Below are 24,989 nucleotides of genomic sequence, written 5' to 3'. Positions count from 1 at the left end.
ATTGTATTGTTGCGAAATAACACATAAAACAGGAGATTTCCATCTTGGAGCCTGATTCTTTATACCAGATGACATCTGACAGCAGATAGTGAGGCAGTGGGTGCTATCTGCAACGAGGGCTGAATAACACTGGTTTCTGAGACAACCCACCAGCCTCCAGGCATCTCACCGAACACTTGTTTTCTCTCCCGTCCGTCGCGCGGTGGGCAGCAGTTGAGATCCCAGGGTCCGGACGTACAGTAGGCGTCTGCTGAGGCGCTGAGATCCCAGGGTCGGAACGTACAGTAGGCGTCTGCTGAGGCGCTGAGATCCCAGGGTCCGAACGTGCAGTAGGCCTAGGCGTCGGTTGAGGCGCCTGGATCCCAGGGTCCGAACGTACAGTGGGCGTGGCCTATTGGGCGTTATTTATTTATTTTGCATTATTTACACCTTTATTTGTTACCAGTTGCAAGTTGAGGATGACTGCATTCAAAGCATTGCTTGGACATTACCTGTTGGTCATCTAATGCGTGATTCACAAGTAAACTCGAAACACACCCATCGCTCCGTTATCAACCCACCACGTATTGGCTGTTGACGAGAGAGGGAGGTCCCGCCCACGGTGCTTCGGGATCAGTAATTGGCTGGTGACGAGAGAGGGTGGTTCCGCCCACGGTGCGTTGGGATCAGTGATTGGCTGTTGACGGAGGTCACCGCCCACTGTACGTCCGGACCCTGGCTTGCCGGTCGGAGTTGAGGACTGCGTAGGAGCGGTGCACAGAGGGTCGGATGCTGCACGAGCAGCAGCAGCACTGTGCGCGCGGAAGTCGAACCTGCAGTTAACATCAAAGCGGATCAAGGCGGCGATGCGGTGCCTTTGAGGTTGAAACCGGATTTCATTTGAACTGCAAACCAGCCCGTCAGAACCCTGTGAGTAGCTTATCCACCCGGCATCGTTCACCAACGATGACATTTAATGTACGATATTTTTTTTTATTTTGACCGACATATGCAAATTGCATGCTAGAGTTCTTTCGAAAAGTTTAATCCTGATCCTATATTAACATTTAAGAGCGCCTGCTGCGACTCATAGCATCCATCTTCACCCGAGACATCATCTGTCAAACGTTGCCTGAGTGGCAGCGCACGTGTGTGTGTGTGTGTGTGAGGTCTGTAACTCTGTGTGTGTGTGTGTGTGTGTGTGTGTGTGTGTGTGTGTGTGTGTGTGTGTGTGTGTGTGTGTGTGTGTGTGTGTGTGTGTGTGTGTGTGTGTGTGTGTGTGTGTGTGTTTCCTCCAGTTTGTGACCGTCCCTCCATTCGACCCATCCGGCCGTTTGTCTTCCCGCAACCGAGATGCATATGAATAGCTTACTCAATCAGTGGAGTAAGTATCTGCTCTCTCCAACTTCATGTTTCAACCCCGGTTTGTTCACAGTGTTGTCTCGACCATTGTGTATTAACGTGTCGGCCGCCGCCTACTCTGAAACTAGTGTGTGTGAGGCAGGTGTTGCGTAACTCAGCGGGGGTTGTGGAAGAGTGTGTGTGTGTGTGTGTGTGTGTGTGTGTGTGTGTCGTGTGTCGTGTGTCGTGTGTGTCGGTGCCCTGACGGGACGTCTCGTAGTCAAACCGCCGGCAGGGCTTTCCGATGTTGATGTGGATGTGGTTTTCCAGCTGTCCTGATTTAATGATCGCACATGGTATAACCTCGATATAGAGATGTAGATAAAGTTGTGCCCTAGATAAAGCTACGTATAGAGGTACATTGTGTCGATGCAGATCTAGAAACGGATGTTGATATACGACATTAGCTTGGCATCCCGCTGTGATTCATGGAGGAGGTCAGGTGTGTGGCTGATAAGCGATCAGATTTATGGGCGGGATATTTGGCCCTCCCTCTACAAAACGTTTCTACTAACAACAACGTTGTATGATTAAAAGAAGTGGAAGTGTGTGTGTGTGTGTGTGTGTGTGTGTGTGTGTGTGTGTGTGTGTGTGTGTGTGTGTGTGTGTGTGTGTGTGTGTGTGTGTGTGTGTGTGTGTGTGTGGTATTGGTGTGTGTCTGTGTGTGTGTGTGTGTGTCTGTGTGTGTGTGTGTGTCTGTGTGTGTGTGTCTGTCTGTGTGTGTCTCTCCACCACGGCTGAGAGACCAGGGTTCTGCCCATGTATGCTTGGTCGTGGGCGGGACATCAGTTGCAGAGGTGGAGTGATGAATGAGACGGAGGGAGACGGAGGTCATGGTTGCCTGAGGTCAGAGTTCAGCCCCCCCCCCCCCCCCCCCCCGGGTTTCCTCAGTCCCCTCTCTCCCACCTACTCCACCTCCTCCTCCTCCTCCTCCTCCTCCTCCTCCTCCTCCTCCTTCTCCTCCTTCTCCCCATCTCATCCCTCTGCCCCACCCCCGAGTGGTCCAGGTCGTAACCACGGCGACCTCATCACCACTATACCCTTGTCTCAGGGAGGATGATGTAGAGAAACATCTGAATCTTGTTGTCGTACAGTTATTAGTGTTCCCCAGTCTATAGGGTAGTACGGTGATTAGTGTTCCCCAGTCAATAGGGTAGTACGGGGATTAGTGTTCCCCAGTCTATAGGGTCAGACCTGTGATTAGTGTTCCCGGTCCATAGGGTCAGACCTGTGATTAGTGTTCCCGGTCCATAGGGTCAGACCTGTGATTAGTGTTCGTGAATAAGAGTTCTCTGCGCCCCTCTGTCCTGTACTCTGTGTCGGGGGTTCTCTCTGCGCCCCTCTGTCCTGTACGTGTCCTGTACTCTGTGTCGGGGGTTCTCTCTCTGCGCCCGCTGTCCTGTACGCTGTGTCGGGGGTTCTCTCTGCGCCCGCTGTCCTGTACTCTGTGTCGGGGGTTCTCTCTGCGCCCCTCTGTCCTGTACGCTGTGTCGGGGGTTCTCTCTGCGCCCCCTGTCCTGTACGCTGTGTTGGGGGTTCCCACGGCCCCGGGGGGCTCGGTGGGGGGGCTGCGCCCCGCGTTACGGCCCGCCCGCCCGCCGTGCTCAGGAATGCAAATGTTGTCCGTCGGCTACAGAAGTCAAACACACACCCAGCCACACTGGGGTGCGAACGCACACAACCTCCAACCACTGGCTGTGTGCGTGAGTGTGTGTGTTTGTGTCTGCGTGAGTGTGTGTTTGTGTGTGTCTGCGTGAGTGTGTGTTTGTGTGTGTCTGCGTGTGTGTGTGTGTGTGTGTGTGTGTGTGTGAGAGTGTGTGTGTGTGTAGGCTGGGAGGGCGACAGATGGGGCTCCGGGAAGTGAACAAGGGCAACTTTGTGCGTTGGCCACAATGCGTCGACCTCTGACATTCCCTGCAGCCCATTCCTCCGTGCCTACACGCGGCCGGTCAGCGCCGTCTGTGTGGACCACTATCCCCGACTCAAGCTCCGCCCCTAAACATCCCTACTGACCAATCACGTCCGGCCGCGCCGCCGTGGGTTCCAAAACAAGACAACAAGAAAACAAATGCCTCGTGCAGTACTGTGTGTGTGTGTGTGTGTGTGTGTGTGTGTGTGTGTGTGTGTGTGTGTGTGTGTGTGTGTGTGTGTGTGTGTGTGTGTGTGTGTGTGTGTGTGTGTGTGTGTGTGTGTGTGTGTGTGGGGGTGGAGGCCTTGGAGAATATCTCTGAGATGCGGTGAGGGTAGAGGGACGGTTGCACCATAACTATGATTCATCTGCGGAGGAGGGGACCGTACTGGCCGTCTGTTTACAGAGCCCGTCTGCCTACTGCTGGAGGATGTAGCACTCATCCTCCAAATAGCATGCTACATAGAGGATGTAGCACGCATCCTCTATCTAGCATCCTCCAAAAAGGATGCTAGATAGAGGATGTAGAACGCAACCTCTATGTAGCATGCTACATATAGAAGGATATAGCACGCGCATACTCCATGTAGCATGCTTTAGTAGCATGCTACATTGAGGATATAGCACGCATCCTCCATGTAGCATGCTACTTAGAGGGCATAGCACGCTTTGGATGTAGCATGCTTTAGTAGCATGCTACATAGAGGATATAGCACGCATCCTCCAAACAACATGCTACATAGAGGATATAGCATGCTTTCTCTATGTAGCATGCTTTAGTAGCATGCTACATGGAGGATATATCACACATCCTCTGTGTGGCATTCTTTAGTAGCATCCTATATGGACAATATTTAGCACACATCCTCTATGTAGCATGCTTAAGTAGCATGCTTTATATGTTTTAGTAGAATGCTAGATATCCCTCTTTTGCACAAAACATGTTTTATTTAGCATATCATTGTTGCTGTGCAGATCGCGGATCGCACTTCAGTAGCTTGCTATATCCTCTGAAACACATAGCGTGCCCTGATAAATACAACACATACAGAGGCTACTGCATGCTAACTATCTTCTATAACACAAAGAGGCCACAGCATTCTAGTAAAGCGTTCTATATGTGCTTCTGTGTGTTAAAGAGCTTAAACTACACAGATGTTTACGATACATGAACGTAGCTTGCTAGTTACGCATGCTATAATGTTCTGGTGTTAAAAACGTATAAAGGAAGTAGCATGCTTGCTAGTTACGCATGCTATAATGTTTTGGTGTTAAACACCTATAAAGGAAGTAGCATGCTTGCTAGTTACGAATGCTATAACGTTTTTGTGTTAAACTCGTATACAGGACGTAGTCTGCTCGTAAAGCCCATTTACTAGCATACCTTCCTGCTCTGTGGCTTTCTGTTGTGCCCGCCCGCGGCTCCACAACACTGCCCCGGTTACGACTGTGAACCCATCGGCTCTTGGGTTACGCTTTCGACACGAGAGCGGTGTTTGCATTATGCACCAGTGGAAGACATCAGGTCATTTCCTCTGCCCATTCCGCTGGTCGAGGCCGCTCTGTTGAACCGGACCGCACGCACTCAGAAGAGATCTGCTGAATGAAGACATGGAGCCCATGCCGTGTGTCGTCGTCTGCGATGGGGAGTCAAGGCTGGGAAGTTGACAGTTGAGCAGTTTAGGTCAAATGTGTGCAAGTTTCCCGGGATGTGATGAGCTGACCAATCAGAGGGTGGCTGTGCAATCCTAGCGCATGTAAATGTCCCTAATAGCATCCCTAATACATCCACGCTTAATCCTAGGGGCTCACGGAAATGGAGCAGAGACGAATGCATATTTGGGTCAGGAACGTAAAATTAATCACATTTTACGTCACACTCTTTATGGTTCACTCACTGTCCGATCGCCACTTCCTAAACCCATGTCAATCATAGCACAAGCGGACTGCTGAGGGATTCTGTCGGTCTGAGGCGCCGTGTTGATGTGGGGCCCGGTTGATGCCGTCCCAGGCCCGAGGGCCCCGGGGGCCCGGGGGTTTGGCTCAGACTGAAACGCCGGCTCAACAAACATCGCAACTGTACCAAATCGCGGCAAGCTGGGAATTAGCAACTCCATGTTCCTTTTATGTAACATAATCCGTTTGTTGTATGTTATCCTCTAACTTTCCCCTAGTTATTTCAGTAGAGCCGGTTGTATGAATAGCATAGCATAGCATTAGCGTTGGGTCTGCTGGATCAGATAACCTTTATGTTGGTCTGATACTTCTGTGGCTTTGTGTGGAAGATAGCAACCCTGCTGGTGAAGCTGCTGGTTCCTTTCTGCACACACAGTGCCGACACTGGAAGTGTGTTGCAGGTGAACAGGAGCTCAGATAAGATTAAGAGTCAAGTGGAGCACACAACAGAACAAATCCCGTTGGGCGTATCCATGACACAATAACATCTGTGGTGGTAATTTCCTTGTCAAGGTGTGTCCCTCGGCGACGCCGGAGTCCAGGCAGACACTCTCTGAGTTCTGGGTGAATTTGGAAGCCTAGCATGTAGAATGTAGCGCCTAGCATGTAGCATGTAGCATGTTGCGCAGACGGAAGGGAAGCGGAGCCTTGGACTCCTTCGACTGACAGCTTTTTCTGTTCCTCAACTTGTATCATCCATGAGAAACATTTATCACACAGTTATCCTGCATCCGTAGTTATTTAGTAGTAATTTCTCAACTGGACTCTGCTAAAGAACAATATCGGTATTTGTACTTAACTTGAGTGACCTAAGAATCAGTCTGCAGAATCAATATTCAACTTTTCCATTTTACCCTGTCCAATACTTAGATCTGTAGTAGAGCAAAGCAAACATTGGTTGGATACGGTTTGGTTGTGTCTGTTTTGCCCTGATTTTGCCAGACTCCCTTTGGAAGGCGTCAGTATCTTAAAGCTACCCTCAGGGTTTGTTACCGGTTTGAATCATGAGGCAACAATGTTCGTAGGTGGCTCTACGCTTCAAATCATTTTTATTGTTGACAGCGATAAAATATGTGAGGCTAGTTTGCTTGGGAAACCGGTGAAACCTGAAAGTCCATTACTGAGCAGACCATAAACTCTATAAACTATTGGCTGTTTAGAAATATCTGTGGCAATATTCATCTAGTGGTCAAGGACATGAGGTTTTGATGATGAATGTGCAACTTTAACTTGTAAAAGTACCTCATTATGTTATTTATATATATATATAAAAATAGGCCATCTTCACAGCTTGTACTTAATTGAGTACTTGTTTTCTCAAGGGGCTTTTATCTTGAAGTAAGGAATATGAGCAGTTTTCCCAGCGCTGCAGAGTTATGCCGTGCTATTGACCCAGTGACCACAAACTACTGCCTGTGTGAGCTGCGCCCATGACTTTCCAAGGACATCAGTTGGACTGGCCATTCCTGCTGTCACTGAAAAACCCTCTAATTGCAGCCCAAGCGTGACGTTTCTCAGGCTTGGGTTACAAAGTATGAAAGCCATTTTGTAATCTCAGAAAATGCTACGTGCACTCCTTTCTTTAATCATGAAAAAAAACTGCTTTTTTGTTTTGTCGTTTAAGGACGACAAAACATTCAGTAGTGAAAAAGCTACAACTGCTGGTAACTACAGCTAGCAGGCAGTTTCTGTTTCTGTTCTGTTCACTTTTGGATAGCAGCCACATTTGTAGCTCTAACTGAAACTGTAACTAGCAGTATAAGTCATTTGTAGCAGTAGGGGTGTTTAGAAAAGCGTAGTGTTGCATAGTTATTATACTTGTTTTATGTCAGAGTATAACATAAGGTTGGTTGTAATTTCAGCATAGTAGTATTTTGGAGTGTCTAAAGTAGTATTATGTTTATGTTAATATCCAACGCCACATAAATTACAGTGGTTGATGGTACTAACAAATTCAACTGATGCAGAAAACCTTCCGAAATCGCCCAAGTGAACACTGCTGAACGCTAGCATGCCGCCACAGCTAGCGGTTAGCCACAACTAGCTGGCAGCCACAGCTATGTGTGGTTCCCTGTCCTGGTCTCCTTATCTGACGTCAGCCTCCACAGCACAACATCTGTGGCCTCTAGACAAAAAAGCTACTGAAAATGGCCTCCATGAACCCCTTATTAGAGTCCGATACTGTGAGAGGTCCGCCTGAACCTCTGTTAGAGTCTGAATCTCTATTAGATACTGTACCTTTATTAGAAACCGAGACTGTGGGAGTTCTGTTTGAACCTCTATTAGAGTCCGATACTGTCAGAGGTCCACAGGAACCTCTATTAGAGTTTGATACTGTGGGAGGTCTGCCTGAACCTCTGTTAGAATCTGAGCCTCTATTAGAGTCCGATACTGTCAGAGGTCCAGACCAGACACAGTCAGCCTTGGCTTGGTTAGTTTACTGCTTCAGGTCTCCAAATACATCTTTCCTCCCCACCTGGGCTCACCTGGGAATGGTACTTCAGGGCTTCCGTCACACAGAAGCCAAGCACTGGATCAGAATAACAGAGTGTCGTGTTAAAGTGTTGCTGTGTGCGTGTTTCTTGTGTGACTTCCTGTTACCTCACTGTGGGTGAGCCCTCCATAAGCCTGTTAACATGGCTGCCGCATGTAGAGCAAAAGCAGATTTTGTCTTCTGGCGAGACTTGTTCCATTTTCTCCATGAGGTGTGAAGGCTGTGACTCGTTGCCATGACGTCACTAGCTGGCGTGTTCGCTCCCTCCCCTATAAAACAGAGTACCGTACACAGCCTTAGTGTTGACACTAGCGTAATAATGAACTGATGTGTACCAACACCAGCGACAACTAATAAACCGGGAGGGACAGACGTAGACGGGAACTGTAATGAATAGGCGAGGTAGACACACAAACACATATACACACACATATATACACACGCAGACACACGCATAGGCAGACACACACACACACACACTTCCTCAAATACACAGACACACAGACACACACACACAGACACACACACAGCCCGGATAGGAACAGCCTTGGGCGTCAACAGAACCTGACGCATGCAGACTTCCTGTGAACACAGCCTTCACCCGTTTCAACTGCGAAGAGGAAAAGGCTTCTTCAGAGAGGGAGAGAGGTCTCGGGGGGGCGAGGAGGATGAAGGGGTGTCTTTGGTGTGTTCAACCGTCTGAACCTGACTCATGACCTTATCTGCTCAGAGAAAGACTTCAAGCAAGCAACGTCACCCCCCCCCCCCCCTCCAAGGTCTCTCTGGGGGTCAGACAGGGGTCAAGATTGACTCGGTGAGAAAACAAACCTTCCGCCTTGACCGTCTGTCCTCCCCCATCCTCCCACATCAAGCCCAGGCCTCACCCACGGGTGAGGCCTGGGGCGTCACTGTGGGGACGTCACTGTGACGTCACGGATGCTGAGTAACAGAACCTCCCAGGAGGTCCATCGGTTGGGGCTGGAGGTGGGCTGCAGTGAGGGCGTCATGGCGGTCAGATAAGGAACAGAGTGCATTATGTTGACGGAAGACTTATCTCTGGATAAACAAGCAGTGGGAGAAACGGTGAGCCGTGCCCCGGAAACGCAACGCAACCAAGAGGGAAGAATGTTCTAGAGGAATCAGAGCCGGAGGGTGTGGGACACTCACTCAGAGACAGCAGAAACACAGTGAGACAGACAGACAGACGGAGAGAGGGAGAGACACACAGCTACAGAGACACGAAACAGAGGCAGACGGAGACGGGGAGAGACATACAGCTACAGAGACACGAGACAGAGGCAGACGGAGACAGGGAGAGACACACAGCTACAGAGACACGAGACAGAGGCAGACGGAGACAGGGAGAGACACACAGCTACAGAGACACGAGACAGAGGCAGACGGAGACAGGGAGAGACATACAGCTACAGAGACACGAGACAGAGGCAGACGGAGACAGGGAGAGACACACAGCTACAGAGACACGAGACAGAGGCAGACGGAGACAGGGAGAGACATACAGCTACAGAGACACGAGACAGAGGCAGACGGAGACAGGGAGAGACATACAGCTACAGAGACACGAGACAGAGGGAGAGACGGACGGCTACAGAGATGGAGACAGACCGACCACTGTGTTCAAAACCCAATATCCACAGTCTACCTGTAGGACTCCTTGAGCAGGATGCTGATGCTAATGACATTCTTCGCTGTAAGTCAATACTGAATGTCCAGAGAGTTAAAAGGGCAGGGGGGTGGGGGGCAGCATTAGCACTCTCTTCTACCTTTGAGCTGTGGGTTTTCCGTTGGCTTAAAACCTGAGATATCGTCACAACATCCACACTAAGTCCCCGGCTCACTAAACAGTCCTGGAAGACGGGTGATTCCCCCGCGGGATGGACCCATGCCCTGCATGCGTGCTCCTGGACACCAGGGCCATTGTGAGCCTCAGAGGGTGAGGGTGAGGGGGGAGGAGGGGGAGGGGGGGGAGGAGGGAGGTGTGTTGGTGTCATGGTGGTTGCCAGTCTGAAAACAATGCCGTCGGACCAGCTCGTCCCGGCTCCCGTGAGTCAGGGCCGTCCTCTGAGGAGGAAGTGCAGCCTCTTCAGCCTGCGTTGACATCCTTCCTCACCGAAAGTCCCTGTCCTCATCCCTCAACGGGAATATTAATCCTGTTCCTAATCGTTTCCCGGTAATGCCCAGAGCGTGCAGAGTGCAAACGTACGTTCGTGTTTTTAGCGCGACCTTAAAAAGGGAAGAGAAACCTATCTTAAATCATTCAAAATGTGTTGATCTGCTCTGTTCTGGCCAAGTGCTTTGAGCTACAACGATGAAAATGTTCCTGAATAGATTGGGATCTCCAGCCTCTGGAAAGGGGTTACGATTATCTCATTAGTCGTGAAAAAGATTGGTGAAAGACTGACTTTATGTCACTTTAGTCTTTCTTTGCAGTGAATTATTTACAGTGTGTAGGGCACTGTGTTGTTTACAGTGTGCTGTTTGCAGTGTGTTGTTCACAGTGTTTACATTGTTTTACTTACAATGTGCTGTTTGCAGTTTGTAGTTCACAATGTGTTGTTTAAAGAGTGCTGTTTGCAGTGTGTAGTTCAGTGGGTTGTTTACAGTGTGTAGTTCACTGATTTGTTTTCAGTGAATTGTTTAGTCTGTGATTTTCAATGTATAGTTTACAGTGTGTTGTTTACAGTGAATTGTTTACAGTTTGTGATTTACAGTGTATAGTTTACAGTGTGTTGTTTACAGTGAATTGTTTACAGTCTGTGATTTACAGTGTATAGTTTACAGTGTGTTGTTTACAGTGAATTGTTTACAGTCTGTGATTTACAGTGTATAGTTTACAGTGCGTTGTTTACAGTGAATTGTTTACAGTCTGTGAGTTACAGTGAATAGTTTACAGCGTGTTGTTTACAGTGAATTGTTTACAGTCTGGAGTTACAGTGTGTAGTTCAGTGTGTAGTTTGCAGATCGCGCTAAATTTGTCCAAATCCTTTACAGTGTGAGGCCTTCCCCTCACAGATATCTCAGTGGAGTGGAGCCGGGTAAACATGTTGTTCTCCTTCCTGAACAAGCTGTTGTCTCTATTCTGAGGCTGAATTATGCAGAGCTTTGTCTGGGAAGATAATGAGGAGGAGCCACTCGCCTCCTCTCTCCTCCTCCGCCTTCTCCTCTTCCTCCTCATTTCCATCTCTCCTCCTCCTACTCTTCCTCCTCTTCATATCCATCTCTCCTCTGCCTACTCGTCCTCCTCCCCCTCCCCCTCTTCCTCGCCTCTCCTGCAGCCTGATGATGATGGTGGTGGTGGTGACGGTGGTGATGAGGAGGTGGCAGTGTTCCCGGTGTCAGCCCTCGCTGGGTGTACTTGTGGCAGCGTGGAGGGCTTTCAGAGGCCTTGGCGCTGTGTGCTGAGTGCAGTGGTGGGAGGAGGGCTGAGTAATTGCTCTGTTACTGTAGTCGGTTCAACTGAAGAGCCACAGTGCTGCCACGAGGTTATTTTAACTGTGGCCCGTGTTTCTGATTGTTTGTCTTCCTTTGTTTGTGTGTGTGCGTTTGTTTATATCTAGATTGTGTTCCGTCACGCAAATACACATCTCTGTGTGTGCATGTGTGAGTGGGGTCCTACATTATGTTCCATGTTGTGTAAATCTTTGTGTGTGTGTGTGTGTGTGTGTGTGTGTGTGTGTGTGTGTGTGTGTGTGTGTGTGTGTGTGTGTGTGTGTGTGTGTGTGTGTGTGTGTGTGTGTGTGTGTGTGTGTGTGTGTGTGGTTCCTCTATGTTCCACGGTGTGTACATCTATATTCACCTATGTGCCCCCCCCCTCCCCAGCGGACATCCCCAGGATGTGTGAGGTGGACGTCCCGGCGGAGCCCACCAGCCCCACCCTGCTGGGGGAGTCAGCCGACTCCTACTGCCAGGCGGACCGCTGGCAGAAACTCCGCACCGCCGTCCGCAAGCTGGAGTTCTGGGAGAACTTCAGCGCCGAGCTCATCGGGACCGGCTTCTTCTCCAGGGTGTACAAGGTACCACCACCACCACGCACGCACGCACGCACGCACGCACAGACACAGACACACACAGCAACCTGGTCTCGCAGGAATCTGTGAAATGACTACGGTCGGACGCTTAACTCGAAATCCGTGGCCACATCACGGAAACGCGCCGATTTCCGTGATGTGGCCACGGAATTCGCTCCAATATAAGTTAATGACGCTGATGTTCCGTGGCTCACACACGGATCCCCGTTTCAACGAGCGAGTCGACCACGGGGGCTTTACTCAAAACCCGGGGTGGTCTCACTGAAACTCTTAAATTGTCCTTGTTGTGTCCACGGAAGTTGCTCCAATGCAAGTAAATTACAATGATATTCCGTGGCACACACACAGATTCCCGTTTCAATCTGTGTGTGTGCTCCCGTTTCAACCTGTGTGTGTGCCACATTTGACCACAGCGGGGGGCTTAACTCAAAATCCGTGGTGGCCTGACGGAATCACTTCAATTGTCCGTGATGTGGCCACGGAATTTGCTCCAATGCAAGTAAATGACACTGTTAGTCTGTGGCTCACACACGGATATCGGCGTGTTTCCGTGATGTGGCCACGGATTTCGAGGTAAGCGTCCGACCGTAGTCATTTCACAGATTCCTGTGAGACCATGTTGCACACAGGGTGTACAAGGTACCAACACGCACACACACGCGCGCGCACACGCGCGCGCACACACACACACACACATGGTATACAAGGTACGAACACGCATGCATGCACATACACACGCACACACACACATACACACACATGGTGTACAAGGTACGAACACGCACACACACACACATGCAATTACGCAGGTACTCACACAGACACAGAAAAACCGACTCTCTCACAAACATACACAGTATCAGCCTGTGAACACAATACACGCACACGTACGTACGCACGGACACAAACACAAACATAGGCAAGCACACACAGTAACTTCATCGGTGTGAACAGACAAACCACACACGTAGGCACACATCTATGTACGCATGCACACACACACACACACACACACACAAAGTAATAGCCTTGTTGTGAACATACAACACACACACGCAGATGTCCTTGCCGGGAACATAGTGCCTCAAGACCTGGGTTTAATGGTTTCCAGTTTCCACAGTAAAAGGAAAAAGGCTTCTGTTGAAACTCTGGGAGGGGGGGGGGCTTTCGAAACACATCCTCCTTAGAGTGTGTGCGTGTGTGTAGGTGTGTGAGAGTGTGTTAAGTCATTAAGTCACTCCATCCAAAGTGACTGATAAATGAGTCTGGGAACCCCCAAAGAATACAATCAATATTAGAGTCCCCACAAAATAAGAGATTACCGGTAGTTTAAGGACTTACTGGACAGAGGGCCGAGTGGCTGTAAGAGATGATGGGTTAGTAAAGGAACGAGTGGTAGTGCGGTTAAATTAGATCACATATCTAGGTGCTTTCTACGATCATTTTCTACAATTCTAAAGTTCCAGAACCATAGTTCAGCTTCTAGGCTCCTAGAGCTAGGTAGTCCCCATCAGCAGCAGCACAGGAGATGTGAGTGGCAGAGGGATTGATCCCGGCGCCTCCAGGCTGTGAACCAAACTCACTCTCCACTCGACCATCCCGAGGTGTGGGCGTGTGAGTGTGTGAGTGCAAACCACCATCTAAGCACTTGTTACATCATGACCCCCACTCCCCCACGATTGTCTCACTTGGCTGCACGGAAGCCTAATCATTGGTGCCGATGATGTCACGTGGTCACCCTGACCGCCATAAACCATAAACACCCCCAGCCTTTCCCCACCCGTTCCCCACCTCTCCCCACCCTTACATAACTCACCCCTGGGGCTGAAATCTGCAGCCAGCCGGAATAACAAGCTGCAGGGGCCTCGTGGGGAGAGGGAGCGAATGGGGGAGAGAGAGAGGGAGGGAGAGAGAGAGACGGAGACGGAGAGGGAGGGAGAGGGAGGGGGAGAGAGGGAGAGAGGGAGAGAGAGAGAGAGAGAGAGAGAGAGAGAGAGAGAGAGAACGTGGCCATACTACTGACATTGGGAATCGAACCCAGTGCTTTATTAATGCCGAGTGTTGACAGTCTGTGTGCCCGTGTGTCTGTGGTTCCGTCTGTCCGTGCGTCTGTGTTTTCGTGTGTGTCTGTGTGTCCGTCCCCCAGGTGAATCACAGCAGCAGCTGTAAGGTGATGGTGGTGAAGATCTACAAGAACGACGTCGACCAGGACAGCATCGTCCGAGAGATCAGCCTCCTGCAGAAGCTCTCTCACCCCAACATCGTCAGGCAGGTCTCCACCCGGAACCTCCACCCTAACTATCCATCTATCATTCATCCATCCAGTGACACATCTGTACACTCTCTCACCGCGCCCACACACATGTGAGACTCTGTCTCACACACACACACACACACACACACACACACACACACACACACACACACACACACACACACACACACACACACACACACACACACACACACACACACACACACACACACACACATCCCACTCACCCTCCCACTGGTTTTCTCACACTTTAGTTTTCTCTTTATGTGGTCTCTCTCTCCTGATAAGGCTCAAGTTTATTTAGGTGCCTCAAAATGAATCTGTATTTGAATATAACGGAAGTAACAGAAGATCAAATCCCACAGGCCTGCAGTCTAACCTGGAGGCATCCTCGAGCAAGATGACTCCTAACCCCTACCTGCTTCTTTAAATCCTGTCTCTGTACTGTCAAACTCCTAGCTGCTCCTTAATGACCTGCCCTGTACTGTCTAACCCCTACCTTCACCTTAATGACCTGTCCTGTACTGTCAAACTCCTAGCTGCTCCTTAATGACCTGTCTTTTTACTGTCTAACCCCTACCTGCTCCTTAATGACCTGCCTGTCTAACCCCTTCCTGCTCCTTTAATGACCTGCCTGTCTAACCCCTACCTGCTCCTTAATGACCTGCCTGTCTAACCCCTACCTGCTCCTTTAATGACCTGACTGTCTAACCCCTACCTGCTCCTTAATGACCTGCCTGTCTAACCCCTACCTGCTCCTTTAATGACCTGACTGTCTAACCCCTACCTGCTCCTTAATGACCTGCCCTGTACTGTCTAACCCCTACCTGCTCCTTTAATGACCTGTCTCTGATTCACTGTGAGTCATCCTGGATTAAAGCGTCTGATGAATAAGAAAACACAGCGTTGACGTAAGACTGTAGGTCAGACGTTGTGTTTGTCCAAGATATGTCCCTGGAGGCACTTAGTGAAGGTCAGAGAGAGAGAGAGAGAGAGAGAGAGAGAGAGAAACCTGGTACACAACACCTTGACTCAGGCCTTCTCAGTGTGTGTTATGTAAGCGATGTTTGTTGGCGCCCTTGTGTCCAGCAGAGAGCTGCGTCAGAGATGTGAGTGTCTTTCTTTCATATCGGTTGCGTTGGTAATAATCTGTGTGCTGAGGTATTTTATCTTAGTGCATCGTGCGTGGCGTGAGACATAATTACTCATAACAAAAGCTTTCCTCCTGTAGCAGTTCCTTTCCATAGCTCACCGCTCTGAACATATTCATTGGTTGAATGAATACCCCCCCCCCCACCCCAAAGAGAAATCAACAACAATAGAAAACAAACCAAAAGTAATCAAATGACCGCCTGGTGTTGACTCAGCCTCCATCGTGATGCTGATGCCTAAACAAAGCTGAGTACAGGAGGCTACGACCAATCAGATCTGACCTGGAGCACGACATGGAAATGACGGCGGGCACAGCTCTCAGCCGTAGTCCCGCCCACAAAGAGTCCTTCAGTTGGACTCTGTTCAGATAGGACCCGCCTCCTAGTGATGGAGCAGATGCTCTCACGCTGAGCGTCTCAGAGTTGATTCTGGAGACGGGGGGGGGGGGGGGGGGGGGGGCAGCTCGCTCTAGCACCCCGGCGGGCAGCTTGTGGACATTGGGGATCGAACCTGGTATCTTGTGAAAGGGAGTTGAACGCCCTTATCATTACGTTATCATTGCCCCATATCCACATATCAAAAGAGTATTTCAAAAAAGTTAGATTAAAATAATTATGATTCGTTCATACAAATTATATTGGTAACATTTGTTATTGGTTTGTAATGTTTGTTGATGTTTTTTTCGGCAGATATCTCGGCATATGCGTCAAAGAAGACAAGTTGTACCCCATCTTAGAGGTGAGTGCTAGCCACCTAGCTCCTGCACATGGTTAGCTCAACGGTCGTGTGTTGGCGTGCTCGCTGTATTCTGAATGACACAGATACAAGATACACACAGATACACACAGATACACACAGATACAAATGTAATCCCTGACCAGGAGTCGTTCAATGGGTGCATTTACTTTTGGGTGTCAATGAAGTACTTTAATATTAACTTGTCTAATCCTGTCAATATGACCAGAATCATGTCATAAATGAATCATTACACATTTATACAATGTCTATAAATGTATATGAATGATATATTATTCTTTAAGGATATAAATCGTACGATAAGACCACAACATAAATCTCAAATATCAAAGACAAATAGGTGTTGAATGCATCCATCTTGGAAGGGTGATAAATCTACATTGAATTTAAATAAATTATAATCGGTTATACTTAAAATTGATTATTTCCTGTCTATATTATAATATTACTGAAATATCTCCTCTCTCCCATGAGTGATTTCCATACGTTTTTAAACACAAGCCTAAAAGCCTTCGAGGTTCCCTAAACAATCGCGGATCATTTTCACCGCGGTTCAGTCAGAGCAGAACGTCTCTAGCTTGGTCTCACAGCCACAGCAACACTTAGCATAAGGGACGCCGAGCTGTGATTCATGCGCGCTGGAAATAGACTCGCGGCCCCGCGATAACTGGGAGCGCCAGAGAGACGTCTTTGATAGCAAATGATCATCAGTTTACATCAATGTCACGATAGGATTGATTAAACCTTGGAGCGTACAACCCGTGGGTACACATGACACACCCGGGCTGTGGGTGAGTCATCCAGATGGAATACTAAACCCTTTTGACCCACTTTGGGGTGGGTATAATAATGAATAATAACATTGTTGTAAAAAGGCAAGCTAGAATATACTCATTGAAAAAACTGTATTAATGATAATGATTAATGAAACAATTACAATCCTATGCAAATTCCATTAATACTACCACTAGTACTAATAATTAGAAAGGATAAAGCAAGATGGGCTGTCGAGTTATTATTAACGATGAAGACCCGTCCAAACGTAGCTACATTACTGCTAAATCAAATCAGAGGGACCAATTCATCTAGATCAGTGTTGGTGGGTCGCAACCCAATAGCGGGTCGCAGCCTTGTTCTGAATGGGTTGCAGAGTGTGTAATAAATTTTTTTTATTTTTTTTTTACTTCTACTTCTTCTATTTGTTGCATTGCTAGAGTAATGAGCTTTGAATGCTGCAGAGATGAAAATATTTGTTGCTTATAAAAGGCCATGATGACATTGTATGTGTGTGTTTACTAGCCCACTTTCGAGAAATAAATTTGCTTTGTATGAAATGCATAAAAAGTGGGCCTCGACTTCACGACCATGGGGAGATGTGGGTCCCGAGACCGGACCCGTCGAGGACCACTGGTCTGGATGGTTCTGACGCCGGTTCCTGGTTCGCTCTGACTGTACGTCCACACCAGAAGCGAATTGAGCTACCAAATCGCCGGAAGTCATTCACTTTGTATGGGCAAGAGCGACCAAAGCGACCAACGCTACCAGCGGCCAAAGTTAAGCGACCAGAGCGTTCAAAAAAAGTTGGAAACTTTTGAACTTTATGCAAATTACTATGACGCGTTTCAGCGACAAAACACTGACAGCCAATCGGAATGTAGACGCTCTTCGCTTGCGTGGATCCCAGGGAACACCGGCAAGCACTTTTGAATTGTACGTCATGAGCGACTTGAGCGACTAAAGCGAACAGAAATATTCGCAGCGAAACTTTATGAGCGGTGGCTTCTGGTGTGGACGTACGGTGAGACTGTCCTGTTGTCTCCGCTCTGTCCAGTACGTGAACGGGGGCTGTCTGGAGGAGCTGCTGGCCAGTCAGGAGGTCCCGCTGTGCTGGAGGGAGAAGGTGGAGCTGGCCTGTGACATCAGCCGAGGCATGATCTACCTGCACTACAAGAACATCTACCACCGGGACCTCAACTCAAAGGTGAGCCGCGGCCACCGGAGCTGACCAGGGACGGGCCCACACGGGGATGGCATCGGAAGAAGAACTTTATCTCTATAGGACCTTGCAAAGGTCCTATAGATGGTGTAGTGATGTGTAGTGATGAATGCATGAGTATCAGGTGGGCCGGTTCTGAAGGGTGACCAGCGGGGTTGATGAATGCATGAGTAAAGTGTGTGAAGGGAGTGTGTGTGTGAATGAGTGACCAGTAGTGATGAATACAGGAGTAAAGTGTGTGTTAAGGAGTGTGTATGTTTGAATGAGTGAACAATGGGCTTTAACTTGGCTTCTATACTTAGAGACTGAAAACAATTCAAGCAGACAAACCACATTGTAGTAACTACAACAAACTCGAACCTGACCAGTCGTACGATTCCCTATTCGCTCTCCGTTTAAACTCAAATGTTTTAGATGATATGACGAGAGAGGACCCGTTTAAGAATGTGTCCGCTACCACGCTAACCTGATTGGACAACAATAAGGGGACAACTGTACTTCTCGATCCAGGAACATGAAAAACGTCCCCCCCTTTGTCCGCACATACTTTGAGTGTTCTCAAAGTATATGACTTAGTAACGCCGTGTGTGTGTGTGTGTGTGTGTGTGTGTGTGTGTGTGTGTGTGTGTGTGTGTGTGTGTGTGTGTGTGTGTGTGTGTGTGTGTGTGTGTGTGTGTGTGTGTGTGTGTGTGTGTGTGTGTGTGCGCGCGCGTGGCCTTCTTTAATTTGGGTTGCCAGGTTCTGCAGAACAAAAGTTAACGAGGTTAATGCAGTGGGAGACGCCAACACAGCCCGCCTGTTGTCATGCTAATATAAACCGTGCACGCGGGTGTGTGCACGTGTATGCATGAGCGAGCCCGCCCTTGTGTGTGTGTGGGCTGTTGTCATGCCAAGTTTCTATAAACATTCCCCCCTACACACACACACGCACGCACGCACGCACGCACGCACGCACGCACGCACGCACGCACGCACGCACGCACGCACGCGCACGCACGCACGCACGCACGCACGCGCGCGCGCGCATTGTCTTTAACCTTAAACTTTTCAGCCAGTCCTTTCCTTCAGAATGAGTTTAGGTGGTGCGTCTGGAGTTGTGACATCACCCTCAGTCAGAAGGTCAATTAGATTAGAAAGAGACCGCAGCTCTGCAGAGATGAATGCACTTTAGTTAATGACCTCTCACGGTTCACTCTTTCTTCAGCTACTGCCAGGACCAGCTGTTCCAGTAACAGTAGAAGAACTCCCTCTATCGATCACTTTCTCTCCCTTTCTCCCTCTCCCCCCATCTCTCTTTCTCTGTCCCCTTTGTCCTGCCATCTCCCTCTCCCATCTCTCTCTTTCTCCCCTTTTCGCTCTCCCTCCATCTGTCTCTCTATCTCTCTTTCTCTGTCTCCCTCTAACTCTCTCATTCTCCCCCTTTTTCTCTCCCTCCGTCTCTCTGTATGTCTGTCTGTGTGTTTGTCTGTCCCCCCTCTCTCTCAGGCACTGTCTTTGTATATCAGGTTATTCCCGATGAACAGTTGCTTTGCTTGGAGAGAGAGGAAGGGAGAGGAAGAAAAAGGAGGAGGATGCATGAGAGGGAGGAACTAAATTTAGTGGCTAGTAGGAGTGAGAGTCACCTTGCCCTGGGGAAAGACATGTGTCAGAGAGAGAGAGAGAGAGAGAGAGAGTCTCCGTAAAGAACACACACACACATAAACACACACATAAACACACACTCCTCTGTTCCGTAAAAACCTCCCTGTCTTTGCTCTCCTGTCTGGGGTTGGCCGTGGGCTCACCTGCTGACAGGTCGATACGCTGTCGCTACGCAACAGTGCCCCCCCGCTGCCCGTCACCGGGGCCGGGGTCAGCCCCACCGCGGTCCGCCCCCCACGGTCAGCCCCCCCAGTGTCAGCCCCCCCAGTGTGGGGCCACAGCGCTGCCCCCTGACGCAGGGCTCTGTCGCGTGTCCGTGATGGAGCTCTGGTCAAGGACTGAATTATTCAGCGTGAGGAGGGAGCGGTGACGCCAGCCTCCATTGAGCCAGCGTCCGTAGGTCTGTCCCCTCTGTCACTAGGGGCCCAGCGGCTGAATAGACCTGCATGAGGGGGGGGGGGGGGGTCCATAAATACTAATGAAAAGCTTTGAAAGAAAGCTATCATTAGATTGTTTACTGAATAAAGGGATTGATGCAACAGTATGAGTTGCTTTTCTGAACTTTCCATCAACCTGTAGGATGTTAGAACTATACTGCCACCTGCTGGTGACAGGACTGTAACTACAGTTGTCTTTACTTGTTTACCATCCAAAGCTCATACACTCACAATATTCCTGTGGACACACTGGGAATCAAACCCCTAAACCTGTTAATGCCTCGTTTTATAATTGAGGTAGACAGGGAATCAAACTCACAACCCTGGCAGTGTTAATGCCTTGCTCTTCCAGGAGATCTAGACAGGGAATACAACTCCTAACACTGGCTGTGTTAATGCTTTGCTTTATAGTGGAGCTCGACAGGGAATCTAACCCATAATCCTGGCAGTGTTAACGTCTCGCTTCATACTAGAGCCTGACAGGGAATCAAACCCCTAACGTTGTCAGTGCTAATGCCTCGATCTATAGTTGACTAGACACGACCACATACACGCAAGTGAGTCTGACAACAGTCTTAAATGTGAAGCTGCTGAAGCCTGCTCAGGCTCTGCTACTGACCATCCACGCTCTAACGCAGCGTCCCCCCCACCCCAGAACTGCCTGATCCGGGTGGGCCCGCGGGGAAGGGAGGCCCTGGTCACGGACTTCGGGCTGGCCCGCGAGGTGGTGGAGCTGCCGGTGAAGGACCCTGACAGGAAGCTGTCCCTGGTGGGCTCCGCCTTCTGGATGGCCCCTGAGATGCTGCGCGGGGAACCCTACGACCGCAAGGTAGGCCCGAGAACGGGGATCCTGACCGGGACACTTGTTTCCTCTTCATTATCAGGGTTGTCAAATGGAATTAGTGTTAACACGTTCCCATGTAGACTCCTGACTGTAGAGGCTGGCGTTCCCAGGTTTACTCCTGACTGTAGAGGCTGGCGTTCCCAGGTAGAGGCTAGCGTTCCCAGGTTTACTCCTGACTGTAAAGGCTGGCGTTCCCAGGTAGAGGCTAGCATTCCCAGGTAAAGGCTAGTGTTCCCAGGTAGAGGCTAGTGTTCCCAGGTTTACACCTGACTTTAGAGGCTAGCGTTCCAAGGTAGAGGCTAGCGTTCCAAGGTAGAGGCTGGCGTTCCCAGGTAGAGGCTAGTGTTCCCAGGTTTACTCCTGACTTTAGAGGCTGGCGTTCCCAGGTAGAGGCTAGTGTTCCCAGGTTTACTCCTGACTTTAGAGGCTAGCGTTCCCAGGTAGAGGCTAGCGTTGCCAGGTAGAGGCTAGCGTTCCCAGGTTTACTCCTGACCTGGAGAGTGTGTCACTGTGTTCCTGCAGGTGGATGTGTTCTCCTTCGGCATCGTTCTGTGTGAAATCCTGGCCAGGATCCCCGCCGATCCAGAAGTACTTCCCAGAACACAGGTGGGGATAAGAATACACATTTGGGAGGATTTGCGTTGAAGTCCTACTATCCAAAATTCACCCATAAATTTCTTTCATCTTTATTGTTCATTTCTGGAAATTAATAATTTGCCTTAGACACAACGCACACAAACAGACAGTACGAGGCAAAAGCAATAGAGCATGAATATCTCATCGGTGGGATGTGTTATCTGTGTGCAGGACTACGGTCTGGACCTGGAGGCCTTCGGGAAGCTGGTGAGCGGCTGTCCCCAGCGAGTCCTGGAGTTAGCCTCGAGCTGCTGTCTGGTGAGAACAACACAACGCAACACAACGCAACACAACAACCACAGCTGCTGCTGAGTCAGGCTCCTCTCTCTGGGGAGGCCGTGGGTTTGCTCTGCAGTTCCCCCCGGCAGAATGAATACTCGGATTTACAGTAGTTGGAATGGCAATCCAACAAGATATATAGAGTTGTCTCGATACCGATACCAGCATCGGAAATTCCTCCGATATCAGGCATCGGCGAGTACGCGAGTTTATGCACCGATCCTAGACTATCTCATGACCAGCTCATTCACCACACAGGCAAAGAGCATCACAGACAAGTGCGGTGTTATGCTGCGTTCGTTAACGGTCGGAGGTGGGAAGTCGGAATGGGAAACGCGTCATCGCCAACCTACATGCCTTCGAGCTACCAAGTCGGAAAAACACGGGATGCATAGACGCATCTAGAATTCTATTTGCACTCAATACTTTGAGTTGTCATGGTTTCCCCAAGATTCTAGAAGGTTTCCCCACCCAGGTTATATGGCCACTAGGGGATTAGGGTATGACACCTGGTGGTGAAATAGGGCTCCTTTTAAATCCACTTCTCCTCTGGTCTTCCAGTTGGAGTCCTACAGAAGACCGGCCTTCACGGAGCTTCTGGACGAGCTAGGAGAGATCGCCGAGAACCTAGACCCGCCCCCCGGGTCGGAGCTGACCACTAGCTGAGCGGCGCGCTCTTTGACGGCTCAACCCTCCAATCACATCAAGCCAAGGCATGAGAACCTCCCTCTCATCCTGCTACCAGACGTTCTTCACACGGAACTGGACTGAACCGGACCGAACCGGACCAAACTCGAATAAACTCATCCCAGTCTCTTACTGAGTCGACGGACCCCCGGTTTGGGATATAAATGTTTAAAAACTGTTTTGGGAAAGCACAAGGCTTCTTCTAACCTGTCATGACACTTTGTTTGACCAACTCACACTTTTTTGCGTGACGGATGTGTAATTTAAATATTTACCGTTCTACTTGGTAGTTTAGTTTGGTTTCAGTTCGTATGTTATGTTATTTTGTGCATGATTTATTTTAAACTAACAAATATTTGTTACGAGTATTTTGTTATTTTGTTCAGTCTCTCCTTCCTTGAAGAACAGATGAACAAATTTATTCGGATCTTCTCTGCATTCTTTCTGTCGGCTTCTGACTCTTTTGTTTTGATGAATTTGTTGAAAGCAAAGACTCTCTGGCAGATTTGCTTCTACGAGTAGGAAAAGTTCACAGCTTTCGAAAGGTGTACAGATCACAGCCCTTCTCCCGGCACCATCGAGAAGGACCTCACACACCAGACACAGGAAAAGGTTCCTGTGGTGGGTGAGGGCCCATGTGATGGACAAGTGAAGACCCATCTGGATCTTGTCCTGTTCAGAGGACCAGGATAGGTTTTGTTTTAATGGCGTCACTAAGATTGTACAGATATTGAACGTGCCTAAATCGGTCGGAATCTTCCTCGGCCATTTTTGTCTTTGCAACCTGATATATTTTTTGAGTGACAGGAAATGTTTAATTCATACAGTATATCACTAACAAATCGCTACAGTAATACAAAATTACACATTTATTTACTAGTTTACTTTCCTCTATTTGTATGAACTAGCATAATCACTTTTGCTGGCAGCTACAAAACAAAGGGAACTCTTTTTTCTATGGGTTACCCCTCAAAGTTATTTTCTTAAGCCTGTTTGGCAGTTGAATGTGGCCCAGTTTGTAGGAATCAAAGGATTAATGTCCGATAGTAAAAAACAGAAAATGTACAGTTTCTTATTTGACCAATGTCAACATGAAGATAATCCACAGAAAACATTCTCAGAGTTATCGTTCAGTCTTTTTTTATGAATTAGATTCAGAATTCCAGAAAAGATTATGTGTTTTGGTGTGGACAAACATAGTTTAAATAATAATTTTGGATACATGGATGAAACAACTGTTTAAATATAATCTATATTTTGTTGTGGACGAACTTGAATATGTTTAATCAGAGTCAGTATTTTGAGAACAGAACTATTATATTAAATCTGAATGACTGTTTTGCTTTGGTCAGACCTTGATATGTTCAATCAGATTCAGTATTTTTTGGGGAAAAGAGCTTGATACGTTTAATCAGACAGTACTAGGAATATTTAATAAGAATCAGTACTTTGTGCAAAGAGCTAGGGTTAGCCCTATTTGGAGGACAGAAATAGCTATGTTTATTCAGATTAAGTACTTGATGTGGAGGGGCCGATAAATGTTAATTCAGATTAAATATTTTGAGGCATATTATGTTTATTCAGATTCGGTAATTGATTTGGACAGATGTGGTGGGTTATTGGGCACTCTTAAATATGTGAATCCAGCGTTTGAAGTTTATGAACATGTGTTTTTCTACTCCTAGACTAAAAAATGTCTGTGTATCATAACATCCTTAATTTTACACCTAAACTTAACCTTGAATCATTACTCATATATGTATATATTTATATAGCTAGGTATTTATTTACTTATTTTATTTGACCAAACCATCGATATGCCCCAGAGCTACTGACTGCACTGGCCTAATATGTCCACTAGGTGGGACTGTTCAGTCAATCTCCATCGGCATCAGTTTGCAAACTTTGCACTGTGGACTCACCAATGCAAGTGACGTAAAAGTTCCTCAATACCAACAGTGTGCTGTCTGCGTTTTACATCCAAGAAGCAAGTGAAAGTCAATGCGTCAGGGTAAAAAAAAAAGCAACTTTATTCTTTATCTTTTATCAGCTTCATATAAGATCAAAAATACGTTCTTTTGAAAAGATGTTATTCTTTGATCAAAAGGTAGGCAGTTGATGCGTGTGTCCCATTCACCTTCATCCATCCCCCCCCCCCCATCACCAGATCATCCACCCCCACCCCCACCCTCCCCATCACCAGATCATCTACCCCACCCTCCCCATCACTAGATCAGCACCCCCACCCTCCCCATCACCAGATCATCCAACCCCACCCCCACCCTCCCCATCACCAGATCATCAACCCCACCCTCCCCATCACTAGATCATCAACCCCACCCTCCCCATCACCAGATCATCAACCCCACCCTCCCCATCACTAGATCATCAACCCCACCCTCCCCATCACTAGATCATCAACCTCACCCTCCCCATCACTAGATCATCAACCCCACCCTCCCCATCACTAGATCATCCAACCCCACCCATCCAACCCC

General features: G+C 48.6%; 1 protein-coding gene across 3 annotated transcripts; it reads left to right on the top strand.

Moving 5' to 3' along the window:
• The first annotated feature begins 740 nt into the window (after window positions 1-740).
• zgc:162952 (PKc_LIMK_like_unk domain-containing protein) lies at window positions 741-23,844 on the top strand. 3 transcript variants are annotated; one of them, XM_030371308.1, is made up of 10 exons: window positions 741-909; window positions 1,278-1,363; window positions 11,580-11,773; window positions 13,935-14,056; window positions 15,905-15,953; window positions 17,803-17,952; window positions 20,701-20,874; window positions 21,412-21,495; window positions 21,697-21,783; window positions 22,366-23,844. In XM_030371308.1, exons 2-10 carry the CDS (start codon window positions 1,333-1,335, stop codon window positions 22,468-22,470), a joined length of 996 nt encoding a protein of 331 aa, XP_030227168.1. In that variant the 5' UTR covers window positions 741-909; window positions 1,278-1,332; the 3' UTR covers window positions 22,471-23,844. The 3 variants fall into 3 exon arrangements, with proteins under 3 accessions (XP_030227168.1, XP_030227169.1, XP_030227170.1); XM_030371309.1 differs by lacking the exon at window positions 1,278-1,363; XM_030371310.1 differs by lacking the exons at window positions 21,412-21,495; window positions 21,697-21,783; window positions 22,366-23,844 and adding an exon at window positions 21,034-21,376 and having other exon boundaries at window positions 20,701-20,999.
• Window positions 23,845-24,989: the final 1,145 nt, after the last annotated feature.

The sequence above is a fragment of the Gadus morhua genome, chromosome 11 (assembly GCF_902167405.1).
Source record: "Gadus morhua chromosome 11, gadMor3.0, whole genome shotgun sequence".
Lineage (NCBI taxonomy): Eukaryota > Metazoa > Chordata > Actinopteri > Gadiformes > Gadidae > Gadus > Gadus morhua.
Note: the sequence above shows the minus strand (reverse complement) of the source record. Positions and strands in the feature narration are given on the sequence as shown.

What these genes read in the sequence shown, in the direction of transcription:
- zgc:162952 (XM_030371308.1), top strand. Translation starts at nt 1,333, where the DNA reads ATGCATATGAATAGCTTACTCAATCAGTGGA. An exon ending in TAGCTTACTCAATCAGTGGA is followed by an intron (nt 1,364 to 11,579) that starts GTAAGTATCTGC and finishes CCCCCTCCCCAG; the next exon opens with CGGACATCCCCAGGATGTGT. An exon ending in AAGTACTTCCCAGAACACAG is followed by an intron (nt 21,496 to 21,696) that starts GTGGGGATAAGA and finishes ATCTGTGTGCAG; the next exon opens with GACTACGGTCTGGACCTGGA.